Below are 18443 nucleotides of genomic sequence, written 5' to 3' on the forward strand. Positions count from 1 at the left end.
TTCTAGCTACATCTCCTCTTGGCTAATTTCCTTTTTTGGCAATGCTTCTTCAGGCTATTTCCCTGTGAGTCAACCTTAGACTGCGATATGGTAATTTTTAATCTGCAATCTTCTTTTTAGAGATTCCTTCTGGTTCTCTTTCCTACACTCTGAACTGGCCTGCCAACCTCCTTTATATTCAGCATGACCTTATAACCTGTGACTAGGTTCTTCCTGTCAGTTGTGTCACATAACTGATTGATCCAGTTGTTGTTGTTCAGTTGTTAAGTCGTGTCTGACTCTTTGAGACCCCATGGACTGCAGCACACCAGGCTTCCCTGTCCATCACCAACTCCTGGAGTGTGCTCAGATTCAAGTCCAATGAGTTGGTGATGCTATCTAACCATCTCCATTATTTCTATTTATTGTCATTTTGCTGTCCATTGAACTTTGGCTTTCCCATTATCAGTTCCTTCCTCATCCCTCCCCTCATTTCCCATACCCCAGCCCTCAACCTTTCAAGCAGACTGATAAAAGAAACTATTATCTGTCAGGTAGCATTCTCCTCTCCAGTTAAACTATAACCTAATTTATACTCCTTTGGAAATTATCTCTTAATATATTCATGCTAACTTATTCTCTTTTATATGAAACCTACTTACTGCTCATACCAATCCATTTATATTACAATATTTTTATAGATATTAAACATACAACAATATTGTAAAGTAATTAGCCTCCAACTAATAAAAGTAAATAAAAAATAAAATAAAATAAACATACAACTTTAAATAAGTGAAAAGGAAGTTATCTGAATATATGTCTTTTTTCTGAATCGATTTCTGCCAGGTCAAAAATCTATGAAAATTTTAAGGCTCTTGGTTTATACTAAAAAAAACTGCTTTTTAGGAAGATTTATATTAAACTATGCTACCACTCTTTTACCACACTCTCCCTAGTGGTTATGAAAGAAATAAAGTATTTTTACATATTTATTGATCAATGTATTTCCTGCTTAGTAAAATTTCTGTATATGTCTTTTGCCCATTTTTCTATTAGAGCTTTTTGGAATATACAATTTATATCACAATTGATACTATTTGTTTCAAAGTGATTCAGATGTTAAGGCTCTTAATACTGAGTTGCTGCAAATACGTTTCAGAATTTCTTGTCTGCCTTTTAATTAGTTTATGCTGATTTTCATATTTTGAAGCTAATACCTGACACATTTTAGTCAGATCTCTCTTTTTAAATTTTTTCATTGCTTTTATTCTTAGAAAGGCATTCTCCCAGAAAGAAACTCTTTTATGCTTTCATCAAAGATAATTAACTCCTTAATCACATGCAGTTCATTTTGCTCGATAGGAAGTATAAGCAAGCAGCCCAAAGTCACATGTCTAGTGAGTGACAGACTTGGGTTAGAATTCAGACCTATATGGGTTCAATGTTCTTGCTGTTTCAATCCAACTCTCTTGCCTCAGAAATGATAAAGTTCATTTCTGGTGTAGCAGTCCTGATGTGCAAGTTCGTATGCCAACAAGCTCCTAAACTAGTAGCCACAAACGAGTAATAAGACACTTGCAATGAATATAACAAAAAGAATTAATGCTATCATTCTATCATATCATAGAAAGAATGTCTACACATCAAAATGCATGGGCTTCAATACAGTTAATCTAAAATAAAAATTGCTTTTTAATATGTTATATAATAATAAAATAACGGTTTCATTTATATAGTGCTTACTATGTAACACAGTTTTTAGGTGCTTTACATAGTATATATTAACTAATTTCATCATTATGAAAGCACTTTGACATAGTAGTGTTATTATCTCCATTTTATAGGTGAGGTATCTGATAGCAACTTTCTCAGGATCACGTATCAAATAAGTGGTGAAACTGATCAGGTAGTTTAGTACCACAGTCTTTGCTCTAATACTACTTCTCAGACTATTTCTTACAGGAACACTATTTCCCCCAATATCAATATTTTTATGAAAGAGAATTAAAGAGAGCAACTGGTCTAGGCAAAATTGAATATCATAGTATCAACAGTGCATGAAAACTATTTTGAAAATTTAGCAGTAACATCTTACAATCAGGATTAAGTTTTAAATTTAAAAACAATGCATTATAAACCCCCATTTTAAATATGAAACAGCTGAAACCCAAAGACATTAAATTATGTGTCTGTAATCACAGCTTACTAGCAAGAATAGGACTAAAACTAGATCTCTTGACTTCTATCTAATAATCTTTCCAGTTTCTTCCACACCACCCACACAAGGAAGAAATGCTCAAGATCATGTTTATCCCATGTTTGGGTATTTCTGTGTCAAGCTCCAAGAACATTCCTAACTCTGTTACCTTACAGTTGAATATTTATAGGCTTCAAAGAACTAAGTTTAAGTATTATACTCTATCAGTAGTAGTTTTCATACATGATGTGATGTTTTTATATATGTCCATAAATATATATTTCATTTGAGACCTTTTGGTTAAAAACCACAATATTACTTAATAAAATGTTAAGCTTAAACTTACATAAAATATTTCTCAAAGTTACTGTGTCTCGCATAACATTTGAGCTATCTAACACAGTACTGAAACAGAGTTGATATCATGTGCCTCATTATGAACTGAATAATTTACATTTTCTGTAAAATTTCACTGTAGTAACTAGAGTTATGTTTTCCCATGACTAATCAATCTTGTAAAAAAAAAATTTTTTTTTCACGCCACATGGCTTTCATGATCTTAGGGATCCCTCACTAGGGATTGAACTCATGGCCTTGTCAGTCAAAGTGCAGAGTCTTAACTACTGGACTGCCAGGGAACTCCCCATGATTGAGCAATCTTGAGTGCCTATGTCTTAGATTTTTGTTAATAATATTATGCCCATTAAATACAGAATGTAACCAAGAACAGAAAATATCTATAAAATGGATAAAATATGTAAATAAAATGATTGGTAATAAATTGAAAATTTGGGGATATTTCAAAAACAGCTTATATGTACATTTAGAGGTAAACACATATACACTTATGTCAAACTTCCCCTACAATGAATGTTACTTCTCTTACCATTTTAGGATACAATACAAGTAGAACAAAATGTCAAATGTAAGCTCATAGCACTCAAAATATGCCAAGCAAACATAATAAGAATTGAAGAGCAAATTTGAAATAATACATACCAATGAGCAATATTCAGAATAATCAGATAAACAAAACAAAAAAGGAACCATTTTCATGCTAAGAATACTATAGTTGAAATAATTTAGCTCAGACTTCTCTCCAGAGCTCCAGACCCATGTATCCAAACACAGATATTAAATGAATATTCCAGAGAAACCTCAAACTAACCCATCCCCAAACTGAACTCTTTATCTTGCACCCTAAATTTTTGTTCAATTCAAATATATAAATATACCACCTGTAAGATAAATATACCACCACCTATCCAAACATTTCAGTCACCCAAGATTATTATCTTATTTTTCCGTGCAACAATAACGTCCAATTGATAACTAAGTCTTATAGATTCTACATCTTTAAATAACTTCTCATGAATCAACTGCCTCTACTGATACCTTAATTCAGCCGATTTTGATCTCTCAACTGATTTATGCAATATCCTTACAAATGGTATTTCTGCTTCTATAGTTCCAGTCCATTTTTGACCAAGCTTCCAGGTAGTCCTTCTAGAAGCAAATATCTGATTGTGTCCCTCTCTTGCTTTATATACTTCAATAACTTACACAAACTTCAGAAACTCTCCCCTGCCTACTTTTGTCTAAGTAAGTCTGAAGCCATTCTGCCATATTGTTTCCTCTGCCTGATATATTCAGTACACATAAGGCCAACATATTTCTAGCTTTCAATATTCAACTCAAGGATCATTGCTTCCATTTAGTCTTTCTCAAACTAAGACCCACACTTCTCAGGGGGAAATGATAACACTATCCTTTGTGATTCCACTGTAGTCTACACATACATATAAATTATATGTATGTATTTCTTATAGCAGCTATAATCCTCTTGCACTTATGTTAGACTCATACTAGAAAAGGCCCAGAAGGAAGGGGGCTCGTCTGTGCGCCCTGTGATTTCCACCGAGATCAGCACCACACAGCGAGGACTCAATAGATAGATAAGTGTTGAATAAATGTTCAAGTTTTAGTTCGTGTGACTTCTTTCATGAAACTTTGTTTGGCCGTCTATTCGAATCAAATTTTATTTGACTTTATACTTTGTAGAACATAGTGTTGAGTCATCCATTTTAGCACATCAACATAGCATGTTACCCACACATTTTAACTCCTCTGTCATACTGACAGCTTGTTTAGGGCATGTATTAGGTCTTTAATATTTTCCATGTTCTAACACACTGCTGAACTCAAGATAGAAATAAAATACTTTTAGAATTATGTATTAAAAAGTTAAAACTAAGTTTTAAGCCTAAAACAAATTGAAGTATGATTAATTTGTAAATTTAACCTACCTGACTATACATAAACATACATATATTTGAATCTGGAGCTAGTTACCAAGTTATGGAAAAAGGGATATATTACTTCTATGACATAAAATTAATCATTTTGTTTTTATTCATCTAATTGGAGCAGTTGTTGCTAAAAGTTGAATATACAACTACCTAAAATAAAAATGCCTGCAGATTTAACATTTTGTTAATATAGGAAAAGAATGAAAAATTATAAAATAAGTAAAATATAGTAAAAAAAAAAAAACTTCTAAGACAAGTTAGATAAATGAAAAATAACAAAGAAAACATTAGAAGAGACAGACCTGCATGTCTTCTCCTTGTGGCGTCCACTTCTTCTGTGATCACATCGTGTAATGGACAGACATAGACAAAGGAGATGGGTGTGAGTGGATGTACTCAAAAGGTAAAAAGTGACACTGAAGGAAAGGGCCTCAAATCATTTTAAGAAAGAATCCTGTGCACAGTTGTAGGGAAGATATAATCAAATACATACCATATTAAAAGAAAAAAAAATACAAAAGAACTGATGGTGAACTGGTTAAGCTACTATGGGTTAGCAGAATCAGAAAAGTAAAGTTAGTGTAGAAATAAAGAGGATTCAAATGTTTACAATTATTTATGGACAGCCAATCCTGAACAGTGATGCTGAAGAAAGATATCATTAGTAAACACAACAGTACTTGTAAGACCATATTGTTTAAGACTTAGTACTAAGTCCATTTCAGATCTGTAAAAATGCTTTTAGAATTTTTAGTTATCATTGAAAGGAAAGGATTTAATTGAATAATCTTCAAAAAGAGCAATAAAAATAGTTTATTTCTGTGCCCTTCAAGTTTCCTAAATTTGTCAGTGCATATATGAAAATAAAGTATGACCATCAGGCCAATAATTCACAATACTTCAGTACAAAAACATATTATTATAAAAATACCCTAGAGTAACAAGTATAATAAAAATTATAAAAGACTAGCTGAAATAAAAGGCTTTATTTAAATATTAATTATTCAAGTTAACGTTCAATTAAGATAAATTTTCTTTGATCATATTCCCTTATATGGCTTATTTATTCAGAAAATTATTACAGACATCACAGAACAGATCACTGATGTTCTCATAGAAATTTGCCCATCCAAATCCAACACCTCCTATAGCAGATATGGCACGTGTTTAGGAAATACTTCTTTATCCATTGATAGTGGAAAAGTTCAGAAGACATTTTATACAGTGATGAAGCAGGAAATGTTTGATAAAGTGACCATTCTAAGAAAAATTTTTTCAGAGATATTAAAGAGTTAGTATTAGTATGACTGATACAAATAAACATTATAACACAAAATCAAAATGGCCTATTTTAATTACTTTCTTAGCTTCAAATCAGGTGATACAAATTCTTAAATCAAAAGACCACACTCATTTCTGCAATACTTGTATCATGGTTTTTGAGTGATTTATAGAAAAACATGTTATATTAAAATATATTTGGAATATTGATATACTGAAATTATAACTCTTAAGAGAAAGCATTCCTACAACAAATTTATCTCTTTCTGAATAGTGAGAAAATGAAAATTTTCCACTAGGAAAGAAGTATTGAGGTAACCAAAGCTTTATGTTTTAAGAGAGAAGAGAAATCCTGGTATGAATTCTAGAGATCTGAAAAAAAAATTACACATTTTGAAACATAATGTCATTTTGATTACTCTGCAAGCACACTTTTGACCCATTCAAAAGTAAACAGTCAATCTCATCACAATTGTAATACTATCTAGACTCTGCCAATAGGATCGACCACTAGAAAAGTATTATCTTCTGAAATACACTCATAAATTAACATGCTATATACCATATTTTCTTTTGCATCCCAGTCCACCCATTTCTCAAAGGAGATAAAATAGGAAAATATGAGCTATATTAATATAATAGGTTAATGCTGAGATATATTAATATCATATTTTGCATCATTTCCTATAGTAAAAACTTCCCTACATACATATTTACCACACTACTAAAGCAGCTTCCACACTTGTTAAAATGATATTAGTATGAATTGGACAAAATAACCGCTTAAGTATATTCCACCTCTAAGAAAATATTTTATTTTTTTACAGAAAGCATAAAAGCAACATAAATAAGTGGAGCTTCTTTTGCTACCTAGCATTTTCCTGTATTTTGAGTATTTTATAATGGCATTAAGGCAATAATTTCTCATGTTGTATGGATTCAAAACATTCAAAATTCTTTCTAACCCATTTATTAATTTCTTATAGAGAATAACTGAAGCACACAGACTTTGAGTGACTTACCCAAGGTCATAAAATAAGCTCAAGGCCAAAACCAGAAATATAACACAGGTCTCCTGATTACAGATCAATTTTCTTTCTACTAGATGCTATATGACCCAATAAAAACATGTGAAATAAAAAGTCAAATAAGAAAAAAATAAGTCCTTTTTCATGGTAACACCTGAACTGGATATTTTATTATATAGCATTAACTAGACACTTTTAAAAAAAGGTACATGGTATAACTAACTATGCAAGTAATTCACCAATGCTTTTTACTCTTGTGAAGAACATGGTAATACTTAGCAACAACAATTTAATTATTTTGAGAAATAATACAAAATTTATACTATAGAAAAGGATGAAAATGAAAGATTTTAAGAATGACCTCACTATGAACTGAAAGTGCCTATTAAATCACTTTTCCATTACTTATGTCAACATGATCACTTAATAAATATATTTTAATCTTACATAAAATCACTTAACTTTAATTAGCAGACCAAATATTAATTTAAATCATAAAATTTCAATGAATAGCTTTCAGTTATACCAAATATATTTTTTAAATGTTTGGCTTTCCTGTCTTCTTTGTGGTTATAGCTTTTATTATACACTGCTTGTATTAAAACATCCACTTTTGAAAAGAGAAGCTTATACTCTATATCCTTTAAACAGCTGTGTCATATTTCAATGGCAATAGCTATAAAAACTTATTTCACATATATTATCATAATAAATTACAGACTTTCGTGAACCTTGAAGAAGCTAAAACTACCCCCTTCACTTTTCCTATTTCTCTACTTTTCCTTTAATCCTTACTTTGTGACAAACACTCTACCTTCAGTGCTGTTAATGGCAATTCTAATGAGAAATCTTTCTAACACGTCATTTAACCAATAACCAGTTAGAGAGACTAAAGACGGTAAAAGTATACCCTCTCTTAGGGATCTATTACTGTCACACTATAGCTGGTTGTTATTAGATAGATCTATATAGCTATAGATAAAATATACACTTACAGCCTTAAGACTTTAAGTGTATATTAGAACTTGCATGTAATTAAAAGTTAATAATAAGTATGAGGGCTTTTTCCTGGAGGAGGAAATGGCAACCCATTCCAGTATTTTTGCTGGAAAATTCTATGAATAGCAGAGCCTCGGGGCTATAGTCCATGAGGTTGCAAAGAGTCAGAAGTGACAAAGCATGCACACATGAGGGTTTTTTAAAGGTCATAGGAACTTTAGAATGTTTCCTTTGAGGGAAGGAGAGATATTTTTCAAAATAAAGCCTAAGCAAAGCATCTACTTAGTAGGTATCTCCACAATATAAAGATCAGGAAAGATCTAGAATAAAAAATCAAAATGTTTATCAAAGTTTGCAGATTTCAAATTAAAATTTCCCTATTGTGACAAAAATCTGGTTGAAAAACTCCTCAATCTAAGTGATTCAAATTTGTTTTCTAAACTAGTTATTACTTTCCATAATTTTGCAACAACCTTAAGATTATTGAATATTTACAAAAGTTTCTACCTACCTATTGGAATAAGTGAAGCATAATCTTTTGAAATATTAACCTATTTTTAAAGTTAACAAAAATATTTATCTTTTAAATGTCTTGTTTATTATTCCTAGCTGTACCAGATTTTTTTCTGATTCTATCCTTAGAGTCTTACTTGTAATGCAATTTTAAATGCAGAAGAAAAATATGCTTAGAGTACTTATTGAAGGAGTTTAAAAAAATTGATTTCCAAACTATAGCATGCTCTTTATCATATAAAAGAAAGTCACTTAAGTGCAGGTTTGGCCTTATAAATTTATCTGTATGTTTAACGAAAATGGAACCAACTTTAAATGAGCCAGTAAACTCATAAATCATGAAATCTCACATTATTCCAGGAGAATATCCTTGTTAACAATGCTGTATTTACACCTGAAGGTATCAGCAGTACTTAATTCTAAAATTTCTATCAGTTGATTTGCGTTCTATAAAATATCTAGTTTGTTTTATATCACATTCTTTTCCCAAAATAAAGTACATTCATTCTAAAACAATCCAGAAAGAATTAGAAATTACCAACCTTAATACTAACCAAGAATACAACCTTGATTCTTTTTTCCCAGATAAGATGGATTAGACTAGTGTCTAATTATAGACTAAATTAAAATATTTAGTCTGAAATAAATTGTTTCTACTTTTAAGAAAGGTTAGAGTATTCAAGAATGAAAGAAAGCAAAAGCACAAATATCAAAATAATCAAGGAAAAATTTTAAGTATAAAATTCACTAACATAACACCCTTTTGAATATTTAGTTTGCCTCACAATAAATTTTATAAAGCATAACTCCAAAGGTTGAACTAAGTGAAAAAAAAATCCCTGCCTTCACCATAGTTGCAGATCTATTAAAAATACAATATGGAAACTGTTTTGGTAAAAATTAAAAGTTAATACATTAAATCATACAATGCTAAATCTAGGGGCTTATGCACAGAAAATGTTACAGCAAGTAGTAAAACATAACTTGTTACTTTGAATATTCTCAATTTCCAAAAAAATTGTATGATCATACAGTCACCCAGGAAAGTGCTTCATTGCTCTCACTTTTCCAGAAAGTCATAAGCACTTATTTCCAGATAAGATACAGCAAGGTAAGTAGCACTGCCATGTTTCAGGGTAACTATACAGGAGTAGCTAAGTCAATTGTAGAGTTTCCTAGCTGCAGCATACCTTCCACTTAGAAAAAACAAATCAAGGTGGACAATCTTTGTTTATAGATAGTTATCAATTGATCATCACATATATCAGAAATCATTTACAATTACATCTCAAAGTATTATAGATTCTGAACTATTTAAGTCCAACAGTTTTTTTCTTTGGAGAAAGAGAAATTTTATCAGTCTAAAACATTCATTTAGTTTAACTGAAGTTAGCTTTTGCACCAGACTACTTTTGAGTTTAAGTAAAATATGAGAGAAAATATTTTATGTAAACCTATGCTCTTTTCCCATATACTATGCTAATTACTAGAAGAACAGATAACTCACAAAGTGAAAATAGCAAATTTCAACAGATTAACTTTGCTTTCATCATTTGAAAACAGTACATTATTGTAGGCACAGTATTCTAGTCTAGAATCGGATTGTTTATTGAGAAAATAAACAACAGATTTTACATGCTCGCATGTCCTTGATTCTCAGTAAGAGTGTTTTGTTAACTTTATGGCTTACCCAAAATCTATGACACATTCTACATGATGAAGATATTTAATGATTTACTCTGAAGATTAAACATAAAACCTGGGTTTTAAAACCATTTATAAAATTATTGTGTTTTATGATCACATCAAAGATACTAATATGATAAGCATCATTATCTTTCCCAGGGATTTTCATCTATATTGCTGTCAGTTAAGTTAGAAATACTGAAAATAAATCACCCATTTGCTGATAATTCTCTCAGAACAACCTAGTTCAGAGATATATTTTTCTTAAAAGAAGCAGATACTAATCCATATTACTTAAAGTTCATCTAAGTTTTGTTAACCCATTTTCTAGTCTATATCATGCCATTTAATACTCCAGTTCCATAGTTATATTTAAAATAAAAATTTCAAGCAGTGTTTTAATTGTCAGTATACATCCTTAAAATGCAAAATTCCCAGTGCTGTTCTTGTATAAATTTTTGTAAGACAGCAAACAAAAAAGATAACAATAAATGTGATCAGTACATCATCAACAATGCATCTCAGGTTTGGGTTCAAGCCCTTACAAATTTTTTCTAATGCCACAAGTTTACTACAATAATCCTCTGATTAAACAATTCTGACTATTAATGGAAGATGATCTCTTAGATTTTAGTGAATAAAAATTATATATTAAATACTGATTATAATTAATGATAATTAATATGGTAGATATATTTAACTATAAAATAAAGAATGAATCCAAAGAGGTCTTCTTTGAAGTCCAACTCATAAACATGCTATTGAAATGCAATTAGGCCCACCTGATAGCCCACTGTTTTCCACTCATTCTGTCATTCCAAAGTTTCAATCATTAAAAATATTCTCAACATATTCTTTCTTTTAGAAACAAAAATATTTATGAACAATGGAATTTAACAAAGCATTTACTGCCTTAGCATACTGCATACTTACTCATGACATTTAGGGTTTGAATTCCCAGGAATTTCCCAGTACATAGGAAAATACACAATTGCCAAGGTAGGAAAATCTATAAACATTTTAAACCATGATATTAAGGGACTCTAACCACATTAATTTTTCTCTACTACATACATAGCCTATACTTAATTAGAAGGCTTAAGTAATAAAAATATGTGCAATATATGAGAATACACAAACTAAAAATATCTAAAGGAAGTTTAAGAAATTTCATTTGTGAGGCTTAAAAACAAATTTGGCCAAATACTGCAATTTTTCATGATTTTAGTATTCAATGTAATTTATTTACATAGACAATATATGGCCACAAGGGTATTCATGTCATCAGACATGATGGCAAGCAAGAGAAATAAATAATAGTTTATGACCAAGGATAATCATATCACACAACACAAGGAGATATTTTTACAGTAATAATTTTTGTTATATAAATCACAACATAAAACCAATTTTATACTTTATTTTTTAAAGTATCTGAAATATATTAAGCTACTTGTTATTTTCCAAATAAACTGAATATTTACACATTTTTTTTTTTTACATATTTATTTTTAATTGCAGGATAATGATTTACAATATTGTGTTGGTTTCTGCCATATATCAACATTTAGGTGATTCTTAGGTGAAACAAGTGATTCTTAATTGAAGATTTGAAAAAAATGTAAGATATTTTTCTTACAACTTTATGAATATATTTAAATTCCCAATGTGATTTCACTTTTGTTTTTTTTTTAATTTTTAGAATTTGTTTCACTAGCAGAGTTTCACAGATTAAGCCTTTTGCACAACGGCAATTTTTCCTTATGGGCTTTCCGGGTGGCTCAGTGGTAAAGTACCTGCCTGCCAATGCAGAAATGCAGGAGACAAGGATTCCATCCCTGGGTTGGGAAGATCCCCTGAAGGAGGAAATGGCAACTCACTTCAGTATTCTTGCCTAAAAAATTCCATGGACAGAGGAGCTTGGTGGGCTACAGTCCAGGCATTCACAAAGAGTCGGACACAATTGAGTGACTGAGCACACAGCACACATTTTCCCTTGCTCCCAGACTTGTGTAACACAATACTTCTCAAAACATCCTATTCTCTTTAATAGCACTATCACAATTATAACAACCAATCTTTAGGATAATTATTTTTAACTTATATATTATTGCCAGAATGTAAGCTCCATGAGGGCAATTGCTGCATCTCTCTTATCTACCCCAGGACCTCAGTGCTTACCATAATGTTAGGCATACAACAGCACAGCAATGAATACTTGTTAACAAATTAGTTTAATTTATATATTGATATTTTATTTTCAGCCCCATGTTGTGACTTGCAGGATCTTAGTTCCCTAAGAGGTATGGCACCCAGACCCCCTCCAGAGTGAGTGAAAGTGCAAGTGCCAGTGCAGAGTCCTAAACACTGGGCCTCCGGGGAAGTCCCTGTATTGACATATTTTAAACTACAGGTTTCAGAGATTTAACACGAACTGAATTGCTGCATAAAATACATTAACCTTGTTACTATAAAACAATTTTTAAAGATGATAGTATTATAAAAAACCATTAGCATTCTTAAATTTTGAATGAAATTTTCATTGTACTCTCATCCAATTACTGATTAAAAGTAGTAGTGATTATTAAGTTGACTTGTCTCTGCACTTTGCGTCTCTTCCTTTTGCTTCTGGTTCAAGTTTTTGTCCTCTCCTACTTAATCATATCTCCCCCAAAAAAGAGACGAAAGAAAGAAGAAAGTAAAATCACTTCATTTCAATTTACTGATAGAATTAATGGCTTGAAGAGACTATTGAATTCACATACTATGCTATCATTCTGTCTTGTTTTGGTTGCAATAATTTTAGCTACAGAAGTTGTAAGTAAATCATTACCAATTGATATAACACCTCGATAGTATTTGCAATTAAATATAAGGAATGGCCTACAAAGATAAACTTAAAAAAATATATATTGAGCTTTCTAGAGAACTTTTAAAGGGATGTAAGCACTTTTCATTTAATTTGGGTCTAAACAACCAAATATATGTTATTATTTGTGCTTAAGTTAGTCACCTTTTCCCTAAGGAATTAATCTTAATAATAAAATAATTGCTTTTTCCAAAACACGAGTAACTAGTTTTCTAAATAAATCTTGAATTGTTTTCACCATTCTAATCTAAACAGGCTCTACACACTCTAAAGTTCACACCAAAGTGAGAAAAATGAGGCACAACAGCACACACATGTTTAAAAAGCATGAAGTGCAATGCTTATAGCCTCATGCTTTCAAGTGTTTTCCAAATCCTGACAAACCTGGCTCAGATTGCTGTTTCTTTGCCGGCAATGGTTTGTCATCACTTAAAGTACCATTCACCTTTTCCTGCTGGTCTTCCCATGTAACTTCTAATATAAATCAAAAAATATAATCAGAGTTTGCCATACACATTAGATAATTTGTGTACTAAAAACTTAAAAATACTTCAGGGATCTAATTTTTAAAAATTATTTTTCCTCTAAATTCTTCCATAAACTCTCAACAGTATGCAGTTAATGTTTTAAATACAAAAATATGACATTTAAAATTGTTTTATAGGTTTCAAAATCCAAAGCATTTAAGTTTACTTTCAGGGAATTCTAAACTTTATTTTCAATAAAAGATTACTGAATGTATCAAGAAAATGATTTCAGTGATATACCAAATACAGTTTTTTTAATCAATATTGAATAATATTAATTTGTTATAAATAAACATTTTGCTAAACATTAGTGTGGTGAAACAAAATGTTTATATGGAACTAAAATACAGAGATTTTCATACAAATCAAGAGAAAATCTGTTACATTTAATATACAATAAGATAAAATGGTGATTTATTTACTACCATATTTAGTACTTTCGTTAAACAACAGAAAAATACATGTGCTATGGAATATTATCTTAATAAAAATTAGTATCTTAATAAAAATGAATATTAGTTTAGTATCATTGAATATGCATTATCTGGCTTATCTAAAATCATTTTGAATTATTTGTAGTATAATATAATATTCATTCATTCAAAAAATATTTATTCAGCACCTATTATAATCCAGGCATGTTTAGCCATTGGTGATATAACAACAAAAACAAAAGACATAAAGCTTATATTCTTGGAAAAAAAATTACAAACAAGATAAATGAGTAAAATATGTTGTGACTTACTGGTAAGTGCTAAGAAGACAAACATGAAGTAGGTAAGAAATAAAGGAACTGTGAAAGGTGTGATGCAAATTTGAATAGAGTTAGTCATGGAAATTCTGATTAAGAAGGAAGGTTTTGAGTGAGGAACTTAAGGAAATAAGGGAGTTATTCCTATGATTATTAAGGGAGGGCATTACAGGTAGAAGAATAGCACATGCAAATGTCCTGAGGTGGAAGAATGTCTGATATGTTCTAGGAAAGCACAAAGGTCTTCTGGCTGGAGTACAGTGAAGACAAAATGGAAAATCACAGAAGGTGTGGTTAAAGAGGTAATGAAAAGGGAAGTGGAGGGAGTACAGATCATGTTGGGCCTTGTAGGTCATGTTTCAAAAGATTCACTGGTCACTCTTTGATCTTAATCTCATAGTAGCATTCACAAACACTTAAGTATACACTTGCTTTTCTTTTTATTCACATGTTTCTAAAGCTATAAGTCAAGTAGACAATTACCATCTAAGGACATTTTAATCCCCAGGAAGTTTCACCATGATGTAAATGATCCTCTGGTACTTATTCACCTTTGGCCATAAATAATGGAATACTGGAATGAAATACTAACCTATTTTATAATATTAAGCTAAGCAAAATATAACCAGGAAGATAAAAAGCACTGTCAAAAATGAAAAAAATATGCTATATTGCAACATCAAGTATGGATGATTTTGGATACACTACCATCTTTGTTTACTTACATTGCTAGAATTGACTGCATTAAGCATAAGGGTTTTTCAGTTCCTAGACCTGAAATATGTAAATGCTATTTAATAAAGACATTTTATTCTGGTCCAACAAAAATCAGCAAGGAAATAAACTTCTTGCTTTGAGAGTATTTAATTTGCTCTTTGGCATTTAGTTGACCCCCCTGATTTTCTAATTGATAAATAATCTGATAAAGATGCAAAATAGCATTCCCAAATGGTAAACAATCTGGATAAATATGTCATGTTTGAATCAACTGTTAGTGGAAAGAGAAATCTTAAAAGCTTTAAAGAATAAATTTTCTGATAAATTTCAAGACTCTAGTTAAATACTCTTTAGTTAAAAGAACAAAGAAATGATCTCTCCTTAGTCAAAATTAATCTGTGGTAACACAAAAACAACAGACTAATTTCCCTATGTTGGGGAAAATAATAAACTCATTTACAATACAATATTTCTTGATTTTGAATGACCAGCACTTTTGGTTATCTATCAATATATAATATTTCACAAGCAATAAAGAGTGGGTTCTAATATCAAATATTCTAAAATCCTATACGTTTGTCATTTAAAAAGCTATTTCAAATTTCACCATTTGATAGAGTTTGTGATATTCCAAAAAAGAATGATATGCTACCTTCTGAAGTAAGACTGAGTGTGTAGAAGTAGAAATAGCTTGTTTTGAAAATGGTTCAACCTTTCTATATATTGGTAGAAAGCATATTCTGAAGTGTGGAGGAAAATATCCTAACACAAAACAGGGTTAGTTTTTAAACACTTTTTTGAGTTGACAAACATTTTAGTTGAAGAAAATCTATTACACGGCAGCAACAACAAAAAAATCGCGTAACCATCCATTTATAAATACCAGACAACACAACAATGAAAGAAGACTTAGATCAAGGCTCTCAGTGATTGGTAAAGGAGGTAACTGGACTAAGGTGGCTTTTAGGAACACTTCTGCCATTAACTAGCTGTTTAACCTCAGACAAGCGTTACAGCCCCTCTGCCTCTAACGTGTTACTTTCGCAGTAAGGAAGCTGGTCTTGAAAGTTCTAAAGTTAATGCCAGCTCTATATTTATAGAGTTGTTCTGGCTTCTTACTACTGATTAGTCAAGATTTTGTGTGAGAGTACTTACACCAGAGACAATAAAATTAAGACACTGAATCTAGAAGATTTTCTAAAAGTTCTAAATGTGACTATTATCTAACCCTATGTTGAAACTCAAATGTCTATTTAAAACAGAATTAGTCATAAAAAGCACAGAACTGACTACCAAATAATTAATTTATCACTTCAGAAACAGTGCTAAGTATTAACCATACCTAGCCCTCTTTGAATTTATTCGGTCATATAATTAAAATGAAATACTTAATGTCATTAAGAATAAACTATGGAAAATTTCAGGAAAGTGTTCAAATTGTTTGAAAAGTGTTTTAGTCACATTAAAGAAAAATAGCAAAAAAGTGCTAAGCATGCAGCCCCTTAAAGATATTTTTTTTCTATTGAAGGATTATTGTGGTAATTTAAAAAACAGTCTTCTTAATGTTAAATAATAAAGATCTTAAGATCTAAGTACAAAGTAGTAACCCATGATACTGTACATCTACTACCAAAGAGTAGAGGTGAAAAATAAGATCCATAATGCAACTCAGTTGATAAGTATGAGTTCGAAAGAATGTTCCTTTGCTCAGCTGCAAACTAGAAACCCAATCAAGTAGAGAAAACATTTTTTTCTAGGGGGATAATTGCATCAGTAAACATTCAGTTACGAATTTAATTTGTAGATGGGGAAGCCTAAAGACTCACTTAATAACTATTAGATAATTTGAAGAAACAATTTAGTCATGAAAATTAAACTATGAGATATTTTTAAGTGATATTTTAAAAACCTACATGTCTATAGAATACCTATATTCCAGATAGTACAATCCTATATCAAGACAACAAGTTAAAGATCACAAATTCCTATGTTAAAAGATTGTATTTGTATGATACTACGTGTTTCACTGTACTTTCACAGACAGCATCATATCTGAGCCTATAAACCACAGAAAGGCCCTTCTATCAGGTGTTTTCTACAGGTAAGGAAGCAAAGAACTGATTAATAAGGACAAGAACTAAATAGTTGCCCAGATTCACAAACAATTTCACAGATATTACCTCATTTGATTCTCAAAATAGCATACTGGTGATAAAAGAGATACGCTAAGATTTGCTTTTCTCAGATGAACTAACTTGACTTAAGGACCTAGAGTCACAAAGTTGGCCCATTGTAAAGGCGGGCCCTGAGCCAAGGTTCCAAAACCTGTGATCTTTCTGTAGCACTGTATCACTTTCCTAAGATTATGCTATTTTCAAAAACAAACAGAAGATGGCTGTTTGTATTTAGGAAGTCAACAATGGTATGTTTTGAAAAATGGCTGAAGTTTGCAGAAAGGTGTGAAGTAGGAGGGGTTCTCACCCATATTAGATTAATCAATTGAGGCTTTTGTAGTCTAAAAGAAATAAAAATGAGCAAAAGGGGAAGTAAAGAAAAATAAGGAAGAATGGCTACTGTGAAGGAAAGGAAAGATTAGGAAAAGAAATGAGAACATATTTGTTTACAAGGTAAGTAATAGAGGTCACCATATAGTTGCCTATTGAAATACCCTAAAGAGTCACAAGTCCTCAGTCTTTCAAATCCATCTCGTTTACTGTCACCAAGCTATTATTCTATAGAACAGATGTAACTGAGTGAAATATATGATAGATCCCTTGCTATTTTAAAGTATCCCTCAGTCTCTCCCATTTTATTTTTTGTCAGAGTGTTATTCATCTAGGTTAGCATGGAATGCTATCTTTAGGAAGTATCTACCAATGCCACTATAAAATCTATTCTTATCTAGATATTATGTAAATTTGGAAATTAAGACATGTGTGTTGGTATTCTCCTTGCTCTAGAAGCATTTGTGAGAATGTAGAGAGGCAGCAAAACGAAGCCTGTCTACAACCTGTCACACTAAATGCTATCCGATTCCTTGAATACTTACGGAAGCAAGCATCCATTATGAAGACTGTCAAAGTCATTTTATTATTTTTGATTCCTTTGAAGCCTGTATTTTTCCTCTCTTCTTCCTATCCTTCTTTCTTGTCTTCCTTTCTTTTTTATTTATATGGGTCTCTATATATGAAATAATGTAGGCAACTACACATTGAGACTCAAAGGAACAAAATATTTTCCCCTACGTCTCATTGTGTGTCTTTAGGAACTTGACTTGTGAAGGCAGTATGGTAGAGTTTAGTTTATAATCCCACAGTGAATGGCTCACTAATAGGCAATAGTAGGTTATGGCCATTAAGTTTCCCCAAAACAGACACAATAAACAAACACATAACATCATAAACAATAAATTAGGTAAAAACTATTTGAGACTAACAATTTTTTAGCCACATCTCCAAAACACTTAGTTTCTGTTAAAGATCCTTACAGGTTAGTTTATTTTACAGAAGAGGAAACTGAGGTTCAGAGAAATTACAACAAAAGCCTTGCCAGAGGTCATTTGCTTAAAAGTAGAAATGAGTTTA

At 31.1% G+C, this 18443-nt stretch overlaps 1 protein-coding gene across 6 annotated transcripts in view; it reads right to left on the reverse strand.

Moving 5' to 3' along the window:
• The window catches only part of RIMS2 (regulating synaptic membrane exocytosis 2), a 599507-nt gene that overhangs the window by 170294 nt on the left and 410770 nt on the right, over window positions 1–18443 (reverse strand). For 2 of the 6 annotated variants that reach the window (XM_061123617.1, XM_061123621.1), the window contains one exon: window positions 4791–4823. The exons of the other annotated variants lie outside the window; for them this stretch is intronic. In XM_061123617.1, coding sequence (XP_060979600.1) covers window positions 4791–4823 — 33 coding nt within the window. The remainder of the gene's footprint in view (window positions 1–4790; window positions 4824–18443) is intronic. 6 annotated transcript variants of the gene reach the window in all.

The sequence above is a fragment of the Dama dama genome, chromosome 21 (assembly GCF_033118175.1).
Source record: "Dama dama isolate Ldn47 chromosome 21, ASM3311817v1, whole genome shotgun sequence".
In the NCBI taxonomy this organism is placed as follows: Eukaryota; Metazoa; Chordata; class Mammalia; order Artiodactyla; family Cervidae; genus Dama; species Dama dama.